A 15555-nucleotide genomic window follows, 5' to 3' on the forward strand; every position below is an offset into this window, starting at 1 on the left:
AGAGACACATCTCTCTTCTTGGAGATGCTTCCATGGGTGGGATTATTGTATGTATATGTATCATTTTATGGCCACAAAGACATAATATGTCTGTACGTAGTATTATTATTATTTGTTATTATTATTATTATTATTATTATTATTATTATTATTATTATTATATTGGTTGGGAGCAGAAGCAGAGGCACGTTGAGAGACACATCTCTCTTCTTGGAGATGCTTCCATGGGTGGGATTATTGTATGTATATGTATCATTTTATGGCCACAAAGACATAATATGTCTGTACGTAGTATTATTATTATTTGTTATTATTATTATTATTATTATTATTATTATTATTATTATATTGGTTGGGAGCAGAAGCAGAGGCACGTTGAGAGACACATCTCTCTTCTTGGAGATGCTTCCATTGGTGGGATTATTATATGTATATGTATTATTTTATGGACACAAAGACATAATATGTATTATTATTATTATTATTATTATTATCATCATCATCATTATTATATTGGTTGGGAGCAGGAGCAGAGGCAAGTTGAGAGACATATATCTCTTCCTGGATCTCTTCCCTTTGCAGGATATTATATATATATATATATATACACACACACACACACACACACACACACACACTTCCATTGGGGAATTGCAAACCCCTGGGATTATTATATGTATATGTATTATTTTATTGACACAAAGACATAATATGTATGTATGTATGTATTATTATTATTATCATCATCATTATTATATTGGCTGGGAGCATCAAAATTACGATCTGCCAACTGCAAAAGGCCACCCTGCTGGGATCTGCAGCATCATCCGAAAATACATCACACAGTCTATCTTGTTTGCTGTGCCATACAACGTTGTTGTGTTGATAATAATAATAATAATAATAATAATAATAATAATAATAATAATAATAATAATACATCACACAGTCCTAGACACTTGGGAAGAGTTTGACTTGTGATTTTGTGATATGAAAACCAGCATATCTATCTTGTTTGCTGTGTCATAATAAAATAATAATAATAATAATACATCACACAGTCCAAGATACTTGGGAAGTGTTCAACTTGTGATTTTGTGATACGAAATCCAGCATATAGATCTTGTTTGCTGTGTCATAATAAAATAATAATAATAATAATAATAATAATAATAGATACAAAAGCCATAGTGATTTGTTTGCTGTGTACTAATCTCGTTATATATCAAATAATAATAGTAGTAATAATAGTAATATAATCCTGGGGATTCAATTCTGCTTCTGCTTCCAGACAAAATAATAATAATAATATAATAAAAATAATGTATATCATAATCCTGGGGGTTTGCAATTCTTTCCGGCATCTCAGTTTGTCTTGTCGTTCAGATGAAGTCGGGACTTTATATGTATTTATTTATTTTATTTATTATTTATTTCTGTCCTATATCTCCGTATTACTCCCCTCCGAACCTCTATCCTCGAGATTACCCCTTCCAAATGTCCCTGCCCATAGTGGAGTCCTCCTCGGTCCCTCTCACTCCGGGTTTTATCTCTGTGTTCACGCGGCCTGCCCTTGCTCTATTGTTTTTTGATTTCTTGATGTTCTGTTTATTATTATTTATTGTATTTTAAATGGTGTTATGATATGTTGTTTCTATATTTTATTATGTTGTATTGCTCTGGGCATGGCCCCATGTTAGCCGCCCCGAGTCCCCATTGGGGAGATGGTGGCGGGGTATAAATAAAGTTTTATTATTATTATTATTATTATATTTAAGTGACCAATCAGATAATCTCTCTTTTTCAACCCGAAAGGCCCGGATCAAGAAGATCATGCAGACGGACGAGGAGATTGGCAAGGTGGCGGCGGCCGTGCCCGTGATCATTTGTATCCTTTCCATTCGTGTGGTTTGAGGGCGGCCCGTGCGCGTGGCCCGTGGTGGTGGCCGGTTGTGGGTCCCAAACGCACCCCCTGGCGCCGCCCCAAACCTCTGCCTTGGTGTCCCCTTAACCCTCCCCACCCGCAGCCCGGGCGCTGGAGCTCTTCCTGGAGTCCTTGCTGAAGAACGCCTGCCACGTCACGCAGTCCAGGAACGCCAAGACCATGACCACGTCCCACCTGTGAGCACCACGCCCTTCGCTAGGCCTTGAGATTGGCACTCCAGGACGGGGGGCCCCAACTAAGGCCCGGGGCCGGATGCGCCCCTCCGAGGCCATTGACCTGGCCCCCGCCTTCAGTTTTATAATATAACATTTTATATCATTTTTAATAATATAATATATTGTATATACATATAATATTGAGAATAATATTATAATGTTATACAATATAATACTTATAATAATACTATATAATAATATTAATTATATGTTATATATCTCTATATATAAAAGGGTAATGAAATTTCGGCCTGGGACAAAACAACAAAACTACACATCCCAGAAACACTAAACCTGGCAGCACAACCCCTCATCCATGCCTCTACGTTCATACAACAAAAAGAAAAGAAATACAAAGTCCTAATTAGAGGGAGAGGAATAATTGTTTTTATTCCAATTGCTGCCAGTTAAAAGGCTAAGCTCCACCCACTTGGTCTCCTAGCAACCCACTCAGCCCAGGGGACAGGCAGAGTTAGGCCTCTCTTAGGCCTCTTCCACACTGCCTATAAAATACAGATTATCTGCCTCTACGTTCATACAACAAAAAGCTCCAGCTACTCCAGAAAACGGCCAGGCTTTGAGACTGCAAGGCTATTTGCTGCTATTGCACCTGGCCAACAAAGGATTCCCATAAGACACAGCAACGCGTGGCCGGGTAAAGCTAGTGACATATAATGTTACAGTATGGTGGTATAGTTCAATATAGTAATATATAATGCTAATATTGTGCTATGCTAATAATATAATATACTAGCTGTTCCCGGCCACGCTTGGCTGTGGCTTTTTTTAGGTGGTTCCGTGTCTTGGGGGGGGGGATCCTTTGTTGGGAGGTGTTAGGTGGCCCTGATTGTTTCCTGCATGGAATTCCTTTGTTTTCAGAGTGTTGCTCTTTATTTTGTGTTTTGAGATGAAAGAGTGATGAGTACCGAATGGGTTTGGACCTTCAAAGAGTGGGTGTTTCCCTGTTTGGGGGGGGGGGGGGATCCTTTGTTGAGCGTAAGAACGTAGAGATGTGGATGAGGGGTTGTGTTGTGAATTTTGTAGGTTGGGGGGACTTTAGTTTTGTTGTTTTGCCCGGTGGCACGACACCATTACCGTTTTATATATATGGATGTTCTTGTGCAGGAAGCAGTGCATCGAGCTGGAGCAGCAGTTTGACTTCCTGAAGGACCTGGTGGCCTCCGTCCCGGACATGCAAGGGGACGCCGAGGAGAACCACGTGGAGGGAGAGCGAGCGCCCCGGAGGTGAGCCAGGCCGCGCGGACCGCACACGTGTCGACAGCCGTCTCCCCTCTTGGCTCCATCTCGGTTTCCTGGACCAGGTGTAGATTCTCCTTGATGGGTGTTGGCCTTGTGTTGACTTCCTTCTCAACAGTTGTCAACCTTTCCTTATCCTGGTGTAAACATTCCTCTTATCACTGTCACAGTTCTTATCACAGTTAGGCTAGGCAGAGTCAACCAGTTCAGTTATCATTAGCAGGTTTTAACTTCAGTTCAGCAAGCAGGCAGCTAGTCCTTGCAGGCCTTGATGTTTCCGAACGAAGAGTCGGAAACGACTGAGTGAATGAAGAAGATGAAGAAGAAGTCATCAAGCAGGTGGCTAGTCCTTGCAGGCCTTAATATTTCATCAAGCAGGCAGCTATTCATTGCAGGCCTTAATGTTTCATCAGGTAAAGCAGCTAGTCCTTGCAGGCCTTGATGTTTTCGAATGGTGTCAGCAAGCAGGCAGCTAGTCCTTGCAGGCCTTAATGTTTCCAAACGAAGAGTCAGAAACGACTGAGTGAAAGAAGAAGAAGAAGAAGTCATCAAGCAGGTGGCTAGTCCTTGCAGGCCTTAATATTTCATCAAGCAGGCAGCTATTCATTGCAGGCCTTAATGTTCTCGACTGGTGTCAGCAAGCAGGCAGCTAGTCCTTGCAGGCCTTAATGTTTCCAAACGAAGAGTCAGAAACGACTGAGTGAAAGAAGAAGAAGAAGTCATCAAGCAGGTGGCTAGTCCTTGCAGGCCTTAATATTTCATCAAGCAGGCAGCTATTCATTGCAGGCCTTAATGTTCTCGACTGGTGTCAGCAAGCAGGCAGCTAGTCCTTGCAGGCCTTAATGTTTCCGAACGAAGAGTCGGAAACGACTGAGTGAATGAAGAAGAAGAAGAAGAAGTCATCAAGCAGGTGGCTAGTTCTTGCAGGCCTTAATGTTTCATCAGGCAAGCAGCTAGTCCTTGCAGGCCTTAATGTTTTCGAATGGTGTCATTGAAATTATTGACTTTCATTCATTCATCCCTTCCATTCAATTCATCCATACCCACACCTATTCAAACCTGCCCTTTTTTGTGACCCCTGCGTGGCACATTCCACCCCTCGCACTTCCAGGTCGGGCTGGGAAAGAGCCCAGGTTGAGAGCCGTTGTTTCTCGTTTCCGGTCCAGGGGCCGGAAGCCGGGCAGTGGTCGGAAGAACGGCGGCACCGCGGGCAAAGGAAGGGACGCCAAGCAGTCGGGCACCGATTCGGAGCAAGAGGTGGGTCAAGGGCGACGTGAGGGGTGCGGATTGCGACAGATCCAGGGGTGCATCCACACTGTGGAGTTAATACACTTTGGCACCGCTTGGGCTCCTGGGAGTTGGGAAATCTCATGTCCGGCTTCCCGGCCTCGATGGGCAGGAGAGTCTGCAGGAAGCGTTGGTCCAGACAGTCTCACTAACCGCCTGTCAATCAACAGGATGACACGGAAGACAGCGAGAGCAACGGAGACGAGGAAATGCCCCAGGCGACCCCGGCCGCGCGACCCACCACCCACCTCTCCACGTAAGGTTTCCTTTGTGTTTCTTAGTCATAGTTTGCGCCCTGGTCGCGGGAATTGCAGGGTCTGTGGACTGAACGCATGTAGGCACAAGACTCCATTGAGACAGCCTGGAATTGGGATGGACTTTTGAGGTATTATTGTTGGTGGTTGTTGTTATTATTGGGTGGCTGAGTTTGCCAGGCTGTCTGTCTGATTCATAAACCTTTTGATACTGACGTTGGAGAGTGGTCCTCGTTCAAGTGGTCCCCGGCCAGAATTGTCCCGGGTCAACGTGGTCCCAGGTCAATGTGGCCCCCGGTAAGAGTGGTCCCGGGTCAACATGGTTCCGGGTCAGAATAGTCCGGGGTCAAAGTGGTCCCTGGGTCAAAAGTGGTCTCTGTCAAATCGGTCCCTGGCCAGAGTGGTCCCGGCTGAATGGGTCCTCGGTCAAAGCGGACCGGGGTCAAAAAAAGGTCGGGAACCACTGATTCCAAGTCATTGACAAAGACGTGGAATCGGGGGCGATGCGTTGCCGGAGCGGGTCAAGGGAGCCTCAGTGGCGGGGCTTCCGAAACGCGCTCTTTGCTCTGGTGTCCTCCCAACCCCGGTCCCGCCCTGTCTGTCTTCTCTCCCCCCCAGCACCCCAGTGCCATACCTGCCCTTCTCGGTGGCCCCAGTGGTCCCCGCCGCCCCCCTCGCGGTCCCGGCCCCGGCGGTGGCGTCCCTCTCGGCGGCCCCTCCGCCCGCACCGGTCAAGGAGGACGACGAAGAGGACGACTACGACTCCTAACCCCGAGTCGGTCTCGGCCGCGGCCGCTTGTGGGGTCCTGGGGGGGAGGGGGCGGGGGGGGGCGGACCACCGGGTTTGGACGGGGCTGTTGTTAAGTTTATTAAAAAACACGAAACTCTGATACGCGTGGGTGGGCTTCTTTCTCGTTCCCTTTCCCTCCAGCGCCCGGGAGTTCTCTCTATAACTGGAATGTCTCCATTGGTGTCTCCTACGTAATGGGAGATCTAGGAAGAAACACTGGGGTGCCTGTGGTGGAGGAAAAACATAAAATTGTTGCTGAATGGAAGCCTTACTTGGGTGGTGGGCAGGGTGGTGTTTGTGGCGGACACTGGCAGGGCTCTTGGACATGTTCACGACACTCACTATAACTGGGGTGTCTGTGGTGGAGGAAATACATGAAATCTAGGATGAAATAGTCCCCGTCTGAAGGCCTTCCCATGGGTGGTGGGCAGTGTGATGTCTGTGGAGGACGTTGGTGCTCCCTGAGTAGTGGGAGCTATAGTAAGAATCACTGGGATGTCTGTGGTGGAGGAAAAACATGAAATCTAGGATGAAATAGTCCCTGTCTGAAAGCCTTCCCATGGGTGGTGGGCAGTGTGATGTCTGAGGAGGACGTTGGTGACCCCTGAGTAGTGGGAGCTATAGTAAGAAACACTGGGGTGTCTGTGGTGGAGGAAAAACATGAAATCTAGGATGAAATAGTCCCCGTCTGAAGGCCTTCCCATGGGTGGTGGGCAATGTGATGTCTGTGGAGGACATTGGTGCTCCCTGCGTAGTGGGAGCTATAGTAAGAATCACTGGGGTGTCTGTGGTGGAGGAGAAAAACGCTAGGATGGAATTGCCCCCTTGTACATATTTTCCCTTTTATTATGTGTATAGATTATGCTGGGACCAGAAATGGGGTAGTTTTGGGACTATCCGTTTGTTTCTCGCATTGATCCCAAACATGACGCATGCGCACAAAACAGAAGCGTAATATCTGCCGAGAGAGAGAGAGAGAGAGAGAGAGAGACCGAAGGGGGGCTGGAATGTATCGCGGTGGGGGGGGGGGTCCGGGGGTCCGGGGGGGCTCCTATCGGACGGTGACGCCCAGCTTCTCCAGGACGCGGGTGCCCCTCTCGAGGTACTCGGACCGCTGGAGCCAGAAGCCCTCCTTGTCCTTCATGATGTCCGCCAGCACCGCCCCCCCCAGGAACACCATGTGCTTCCGGCGAGGAGGGTCCTCGATGCGGATCTTGAATTTCTGGGGGGGGGGGGGGCGGGGGGGGGCGGGGACAACGACAAAGGTTATTATTATTGACACACAGTAGGACATGGCAAGCGAGATAGACATGCTGGATTATTATTATTATTACAGTGTTATTATTATTATTATTGCTATTATTAATACTATTATTACTTTTATTACTATTATAACTATTGGGATATATATACTGGATTATTAATATTACAGTATTATTATTATTACTACTATTATTGACACACAGTAGGACACAGCAAACGAGATATACATGCTGGATTATTATTACAGTATTATTATTATTACTATTATTAATACTATTATTACTTTTATTACTATTACAACGATTGAGATATATATGCTGGATTATTATTACAGTATTATTATTATTATTATAACTATTGACACAAAGACACAGAAAACGAGATATACATGCTAGATTATTGTTATTACTATAATAATAATAATTATTATTATTATAACTACTGACAAAGACAGTATGACACAGCAAACAAGATATACATGCTGGATTATTATTATTAGAGTACTATTATTATTATTATTGACACAGTATGACACAGCAAACAAGATATACATGCTGGATTATTATTATTATAGTATTATTATTATTATTATTATTATTATTACTATTGACACAAAGACAGAGTATGACACAGCAAACGAGATATATATGCTGAATTATTATTATTATTACTATTATTACTTTTATAACTATTATTACTATTATAACTATTGACACCAAGACAGAGTCTGACACAGAAAACGAGATATATATGCTGGATTATTATTATTACATTATTATTATTATTATTATTATTATTATTATTATTATTATTATTATTATGTCTGGCCATGTTCTAGAAGGATTCTCTCCTGACGTTTTTCACAACCTCTGAGGATGCCTGCCATAGATGTGGACGAAACGTCAGGAGAGAATGCTTCTGGGACATGGCCATACATCCTGGAAAACATACAACGACGCTTGTGATCCCGACCATGAAAGCCTTCGACAACACATTATTATTATTATTACTACTATTATTATTGACACAAATAGTGTGACACAGCAATCGAGATGTATAGGCTGGTGGTGGTTGTTGTTGAGACTCACCGAGAGCTTCTCCACGTCTCCCTTGAGCACGCGCTCCAAGTAGAGCTGCTTGATCTCGCGCTCCAGGCGGGAGGGCAGCCCGGGGTACATGGTGGAGCCCCCCGAAAGGACAATGTGCTTGTAGAACTCGCTCCTGGCAGAACGAGAGAAGGAAAAGCGCCAGGTCTTCCCAGTCTTCCCAGTATCGTGCTGCCTTTCCCCCTCTGCGTGCGTCCTCTGCTCCGCTTTCCCCAATCAGAGCCTCAGAGAGAAGACCGAGGCAAAGGAGGGGCCGAGTCGCCCGGCTTCTGCTCCGTCCTGCTCGCATTTTGCCCGCCCGCCCGTTCCCGGGATCTTCCCCCAAACGCTTCTCACCGGGTGTCGATGTCGGCGGCCTGGATGGTGTTGAAAAGCAGCTCCGCCACCCCGACTCCCTCCACGTTGATGAGGTGGGGCTGGAACAAGGCCTCGGGGGCCTCAAAGCGCTCCCCGCCCACCTTGATCACCCGGCCGTCCGGCAGCTGGGGGGGGGGGCGGGGGGGGGCACGGAAAGACCAGAGGAAAAACAGAGGAAGCTCAGTGGCAATGGGCGGGTCAGACTAGATCTAGACACATACTAAGAGTGAACATTTCGTGTATTTCCTCCACCACAGACACCCCAGTTAGAGTGAGTGCCGTGAACACGTCCCAGAGCCTTCCACAAACGCCACCCTGCCCACCACCCAAGGGAAGGCTTCCATATGGGGACAAGTTCATCCTAGATTTTGTGTATTTCCTCCACCACAGACACCCCTGTTACAGAAAGCGCAGTGAACACATCCCAGCCACCCCCCTGCCCACCTCCCAAGGGAAGGCTTCCATATGGGGACAAGTTCATCCTAGATTTTGTGTATTTCCTCCACCACGGACACCCCTGTTACAGAAAGCGCCGTGAACACGTCCCAGACACCCCCCTGCCCACCTCCCAAGGGAAGGCTTCCATATGGGGACAAGTTCATCCTAGATTTTGTGTATTTCCTCCACCACAGACACCCCTGTTACAGAAAGCGCAGTGAACACATCCCAGCCACCCCCCTGCCCACCTCCCAAGGGAAGGCTTCCATATGGGGACAAGTTCATCCTAGATTTTGTGTATTTCCTCCACCACAGACACCCCTGTTACAGAAAGCGCCGTGAACACATCCCAGCCACCCCCCTGCCCACCTCCCAAGGGAAGGCTTCCATATGGGGACAAGTTCATCCTAGATTTCGTGTATTTCCTCCACCACGGACACCCCAGTTACAGAAAGCGTCGTGAACACGTCCCAGAGTCCTCCACCAACACCTCCCTGCCCACTACCCAAGGAAAGGCTTCCATATGGGGACAAGTTCATCCTAGATTTTGTGTGTTTCCTCCACCACAGACACCCCAGTGTCTCTTACTATTCAGGGGACGCCAATGGCACTGCAGGTTATAGTGAGCGCTGTGACCACGTCCCAGAGCCCCCCCCAGACCCCCCGTGCCCCCCCCCACAGAGAGGGCCTTCCTCACCGCGTAGGACTCCACCAGCACCGTGGTCTCCTGGGCCAGCCTCTGCTCCTGCTCGATGTTGTACCCCACGTAGCAGAGCTTCTCCTTCATCATGCGCACGGTCTCGAAGTCGGCCGAGTGGTTGAAGGCGTAGCCGCGCAGGAGCAGCAGCTGCAACACAGCCGAGGCGCCGGCTAGACCAGAGCGAACCCTCCCGGCAGACGCCCACCCGGCCCCGGCTCAGCCGGCCCCCTCACCTTGATGAGGTAGCGCGTGATGTCCCGCCCGGCGATGTCCAGCCGGCGCGTGAGGTGCGGCAGAGAGAAGCCCTCGTAGACCGGGCAGATGTGCGTCACGCCGTCCCCAGAGTCCACCACCACGCCCGTCAGCAGCCCTGCGGGGGCGGCACCGTCAGAGCCCTCCCGGCAGATGGACATGCCGCCACTGGATGCCCATCATCATCATCATCATCATTATCAATGATGATAATGCTAGGCTGCTAGAGTTGGAAGGAACTCCAAGGTCCATCCAGTCCATCCTCATTCTGCAAGGCAGGACACCATCAAAGCCCTCCCGGCAGATGGCCAGCCAGCCATTGGATAATCATCATCATCATCATTATTATTATTATTATTATTATTATTATTATCGATGACGATTATTATTATAGAAGCCTAGAGTTGGGAGGAACTCCAAAGGCCATCCAGTCCATCCTCATTCTGCAAGGCAGGACACCATCAAAGCCCTCCCGACAGATGGACATCCAGCCATCGGAGGATCATTATTATTATTATTCTTATCGATGATGACGATTATGATGTTGATAATACTTATTATTATAGACTGCTAGAGTTGGAAGGAACTCCAAGGGCCATCCAGTCCAACCCCCTTCTCCCAAGCAGGAAGGCACAATCGAAGCCCTCCCGACAGATGGCCACGCAGCCCCTGCTTCTTGACTCACCCTGGGCGTAGAGCGTGAGCACGGCTTGGATGGCAATGTAGACGCCCTCGAACTGGTAGGTCTCGAACATCACCTGGGTCGTGGTGGGGAGACCGGCGTGAGTGGGGGTCCCCGCTGCCCCCCCACCCCCCCCACCCCACCCCACCCCCGGGACCCCCGTCCCAGGCCCCTCCCCCCGCGCACCTCGACGATCTTCTCCCGGTTCTTGGTGGGGTTCATGGGGGGCTCGGTGAGCAGGATCTTGCATTCGCGGGGGTCGAGGCCGAGCTTCTGGGGCCCGAAGGTGTAGTCCCACAGGTGCCGCATGTCCTCCCAGTTGCGCACGATGCCGTTCTCCATGGGGTAGCCCACCTCCAGCACCGAGCGCAGCTCGCTCGCCTCGTCCCCCACCATCAGGTCCTGCGGGCACCGAGGGAGGCCTTGGCGTTGGGGGGGGGGGGACGGGGGGGGTCCCTAGACTAAGACCCCCGCCCCACCCTCCTCAATAACAACAACAACAACAACACAATAGGCTCTTACGAAACTCATGGTCTCAATAATAATATATAATAATAATAATAATAATAATAATAACAACAACAACAACAACAACAACAACAACAACAACACAATAGGCTCTTACAAAACTCATGGTCTCAATAATAATATATAATAATAATAATAATAATAATAATAATAATAATAATAACAACAACAACAACACAATAGGCTCTTACGTAACTCATGGTCTCAATAATAATAATAATAATAATTATAATATAATAATAATAATAATAATAATAATAATAATAATAATACAATACAACAGCCAGCAGAGTAGTCTTGTTAGCTGTATACCCATCTTGTGTATCTAACAACAACAATATAATAATAATAATAATAATAATAATAATAATAATAATAATAATAATAATAATAATAATAATAATGTTGTGAAGCTCAGGCTGTGGCTCTGAACCCACTGCAGGTGAGTCCCACTCTCTCAGCCTCAGATGGAGAGGGTTCCCTTAGGGTCGCTCTACGTCTGGAATGACTTGAAGGCACACAACAACAACAACAACAACAACAACAACAACAACAACAACAACAACAAGAGGGTAGTCCGGCCTCTGAGCAACCTGACGGGCCCTGACTGGTCCCCGCTTGGGAAGCGCCAGGACCCCTGCCGGTCGGGCCCACGGGTGCCGGGTTCGTGCCCCTCGCTCACCTTGATCTCAATGTTCCCGACTTTGGCGGTGGAGCGGATGACGGGGCGCCCCACCAGCGCCGGGAAGATGTGCTCGGGGAAGTTGGACCCCGCGTAGCCACACTTGACGAACTGCAAACGACAAACAAACACTCTTTGCAAAGCTGGCATTTCTGTCTAGGCACCGTGCTCCTATTGATGCGGACCAGGGTCGCGTTGGCCTTTTGAGCTGCTGCATCACAGTGTTGGCTCATGTTCAGCTGGTGGTCTACTCACTCTCTACACATAATACAAGTGAAAAGAGAGCGCTGGGAAGCCCACCGATGAGGCACCCAGAGCAAACAGGCCCAACATCACACATGTGTAGGTCCTGACGGAGTTTCAGGGGGTTCGTTCCCCCGGCCCGGTGGGAGTTGTTGTTCACCCACAACCGCATGCCTTTTGCACAATAACACAACTGACGAGAGGAAGAGAGGAAGGGGAAGCCCAAGCCCGGCTGTGACTCAGAGCGAGGCTGCAAAGCGGAAGCAGCGGCTGGAAGAGAATCGGCAAAGACTTGCAAAGGAGAAGCGCAAAGGCCTCTCTGCTAGAGAGAGGCTGCCCTTGGGCACCCTGAACCTCCCAAAACTCCCAGTTAACCAGAACCCGGGCAACGGGAACTCTCAAGCAACCAGCAAAAAGAAATGAAGAAAAAAATACTGGGAGTCTGCTGTGTGTATAATGTACTAGCTGTGCCCGGCCACACATTGCTGTGGCCAAGTATGATGGTGGTATTGGTTAAAAATTGTTGTGGAATTTTTATTTGACATTATTTGTATTTTTTAATTAATTTTATTGTAAGTACTGTAATCTTTTTATTTATTATATTTTATTATTTTCTAGTATTATTTTGAGTTATTTTCTGTTATTATTGTACTTTATTGTATTAATTTGTTAGTGTTTTTAATTATTTTTAATGGTTTTTTATTATTTTTATTGGGTTGCTAGGAGACCAAGTGGGCGGAGCTTAGCCTTCTAACTGGCAGCAATTGGATAAAAGCAATTCTTCCTCTCCCTCTAATTTGGACTTTATTTTTCTTTCCTTTTTGTTGTATCAACCTAGAGGCGTGGATGATGGGTTGTGTTGTCAATTTTCCAGTTTGTGGGGTGTTTAGTTTTGTTGTTTTGGCAGTCGCCAGGATTCCATCACTCTTTTATATATATATATATATATATAGATTTAGCAACGGGAAGGAAGTGCGCTGTGCAAAGGCACCTTGTGCTGTTCCCCAAAAGCAAACAGGCCTGGACTTTGCCTTCGAACTGCAAGAGCTGCCCATCAGGGCTGGGTGGCCATCTGTCGGGAAGGCTTGGGCTGTGCCTTCCTGGGCAGCAGCACGGAGTCGGTCTGGATGACCTTTGGGGTCCCTCCCAACTCTAGGATTCCGTCATCGTCCTCTTTGATAATAATAATATTATTTTAATAATATTCTATTATTAATATTATTATATTCTAACAATATTATAATTATAATAATGGGCTTGGATGCTGTCACTCTTAATTGCAGAAAGGGGTCGTTCCGAATGGCCTTTGGGGTCCCCTCCAACCCTAAGATCCTATCATCACCAAATTTGATAATAAAAATGTTTTAAGAATATTATATTCTAATATATTATTATTATTATTATTATTATTATTATTATTATTATTATTATTATTGGCTTGAATGGTGTCATTCTGAATTGCAGAAAGGGGGTCGTTCTGGATGGCCTTTGGGGTCCCCTCCAACCCCAAGATCCAATCATCACCATCTTTGATAATAATAATAATAATAATAATAATAATAATAATAATAATAATAATAATAATATTTTAATAAAATTCTATTAATATTATATTCTAATAATATTGCAATTAAATACAGTAGAGTCTCACTTATCCAACACTCGCTTATCCAACGTTCTGGATTATCCAACGCATTTTTGTAGTCAATGCTTTCAATATATCGTGATATTTTGGTGCTAAATTCATAAATACAGTAATTACTATATAGCATTACTGTGTACTGAACTACTTTTTCTGACAAATTTGTTGTCTAACATGATGTTTTGGTGCTTCATTTGTAAAATCATAACTTAATTTGATGTTTAATAGGGTTATCCTTAATCCCTCCTTATTATCCAACATATTTGCTTATCCAACGTTCTGCCGGCCCGTTTATGTTGGATAAGTGAGACTCTACTGTAATAATAATAATAATACTAATAATAATAATAATAATAATAATAATAATAATAATAATAATAATAATGGGCTTGGATGCTGGGTGGGTTTCTGGGTGGCCCCTCCAACCCCTCCCCCTAAATAATCAAAACAATCAGGGAAGCAGTATTACGAAGCGGTATGGAAGCGCGTTACTTTTGCAGTGCAGACGCACTCTGCCTGCAAACAATCCCTCCCGGAACAGAGCAAACAACTTTGGAAAAGGGGGGGGGGGGGTGTTTGAGCAAGAAGGCCACTGATTGCAAATCCCACACGAAACTCTCAGTTAACCGGAAACTCTCAAGCAACCGGCAACGAGAGGTAATATTATAAACAAATTGGGGGAAAAGAATAAAAAAACGGGAAAAAGATGGAGATGGATATTCCGGTTGCTTGAGAGTTTTTCCTGTTAAGCGGGAGTCCCGGCCTCACCCCGGTGCCGTTGTCGCAGACCACCACGCGGCGCCCCTGGCTGTCCATCGCCGCCCGCTCCCGCCTCCGCCTCCGCCGCCTCCTCTTCCTCGGTCTCCGGCTGCACCTGGGACACAAGAGCGGGGCGGCGGCGCGCCCACGCCCGCCTGTGATGCAACATCCTGGGCTGGCGGAGCCAAAGAGACGCCCTTCGCCGCCGCCGCCTCCCCTCCCTCCCTCCCTCCCTCCCTCCCGGGACCGCCTCGATTGCTCGGGGGGAAACGCAGGGCTCCGGGACCTGCTCATGAACTCCAACATGACCCCCCCCCCCACCCCCCACCCCATCATGAAAAATAGTAACTTATAGTTTTGCTAAGGACAAGGACATCAGGCTGGATAATAAGGGTCAAGTCTTGGTCAATTTGCAAAAGCAACAACATTTAATCAAGGCTGTTTGTCCTATATTTCATTTAATCAAGGCTGTATGTCCTATATTTCAGACCAAGTGGGCGGAGCTTAGCCTTCTAACTGGCAGCAACTGGATAAAAACAATTATTCCTCTCCCTCTAATTAGGACTTTAGGGTGTTAGCTGGCCCTGATTGTTTCCTTTGTGGAATTTCCAATTTCACTGCTTTATTTACTTTCTTTCTTTATTTACTGTCCTGGTTTTAGAGATTATATTGTTCTGCATTATTCTATCCCAGAAATTATTTCATATCAAAGTAGAATCTCACTTATCCAACATTTTCTTATACAATGTTCTGGATTATCCAACGCAGTCTGCCTTTTCATAATCAATGTTTTTGTAATCGGTGTTTTAAATTCACTGTGATATTTTAGTGGTAAATTTGTAAATACAGTACAGTATATATATATATATATATATAGTAGAGTCTCACTAATCCAACATAAACGGGCCGGCAGAATGTTGGATAAGCAAATATGTTGGATAATAAGGAGGGATTAAGGAAAAGCCTATTAAACATCAAATTAGTTTATGATTTTACAAATTAAGCACCAAAACATCATTTATACAACAAATTTGACAGAAAAAGTAGTTCAATACTCAGTAATGCTATGTAGTAATTACTGTATTTATGAATTTAACACCAAAATATCACGATATATTGAAAACATTGACTACAAAAATGCGTTGGATAATCCAG

General features: G+C 46.2%; 2 protein-coding genes across 3 annotated transcripts in view; one reads left to right on the forward strand and one right to left on the reverse strand.

The window, feature by feature from the left end:
* The window catches only part of drap1 (DR1 associated protein 1), a 28112-nt gene that overhangs the window by 376 nt on the left and 12181 nt on the right, over nucleotides 1–15555 (forward strand). The window contains exons 2-7 of one of the 2 annotated variants that reach the window (XM_062965319.1): nucleotides 1816–1888; nucleotides 2028–2121; nucleotides 3286–3405; nucleotides 4584–4674; nucleotides 4875–4960; nucleotides 5577–5848. In XM_062965319.1, coding sequence (XP_062821389.1) covers nucleotides 1816–1888; nucleotides 2028–2121; nucleotides 3286–3405; nucleotides 4584–4674; nucleotides 4875–4960; nucleotides 5577–5727 — 615 coding nt within the window. In that variant the 3' untranslated portion in view covers nucleotides 5728–5848. Of the gene's footprint in view, nucleotides 1–1815; nucleotides 1889–2027; nucleotides 2122–3285; nucleotides 3406–4583; nucleotides 4675–4874; nucleotides 4961–5576; nucleotides 5849–15555 lie in introns of those variants that run through there. The other variant, XM_062965318.1, reaches the window with a different exon arrangement.
* LOC134294397 (actin-related protein 2-B-like) lies at nucleotides 6574–14579 on the reverse strand. Its single transcript, XM_062965316.1, has 9 exons — nucleotides 14410–14579; nucleotides 11757–11867; nucleotides 10733–10948; nucleotides 10550–10622; nucleotides 9846–9982; nucleotides 9610–9759; nucleotides 8454–8599; nucleotides 8100–8232; nucleotides 6574–6970 (listed from the first exon to the last, which is right to left on the reverse strand). The coding sequence occupies exons 1-9, from the start codon at nucleotides 14455–14457 to the stop codon at nucleotides 6800–6802; spliced, it is 1185 nt and encodes a 394-aa protein (XP_062821386.1). The 5' UTR covers nucleotides 14458–14579; the 3' UTR covers nucleotides 6574–6799.

This window comes from Anolis carolinensis, unplaced genomic scaffold (genome assembly GCF_035594765.1).
Source record: "Anolis carolinensis isolate JA03-04 unplaced genomic scaffold, rAnoCar3.1.pri scaffold_14, whole genome shotgun sequence".
Lineage (NCBI taxonomy): Eukaryota > Metazoa > Chordata > Lepidosauria > Squamata > Dactyloidae > Anolis > Anolis carolinensis.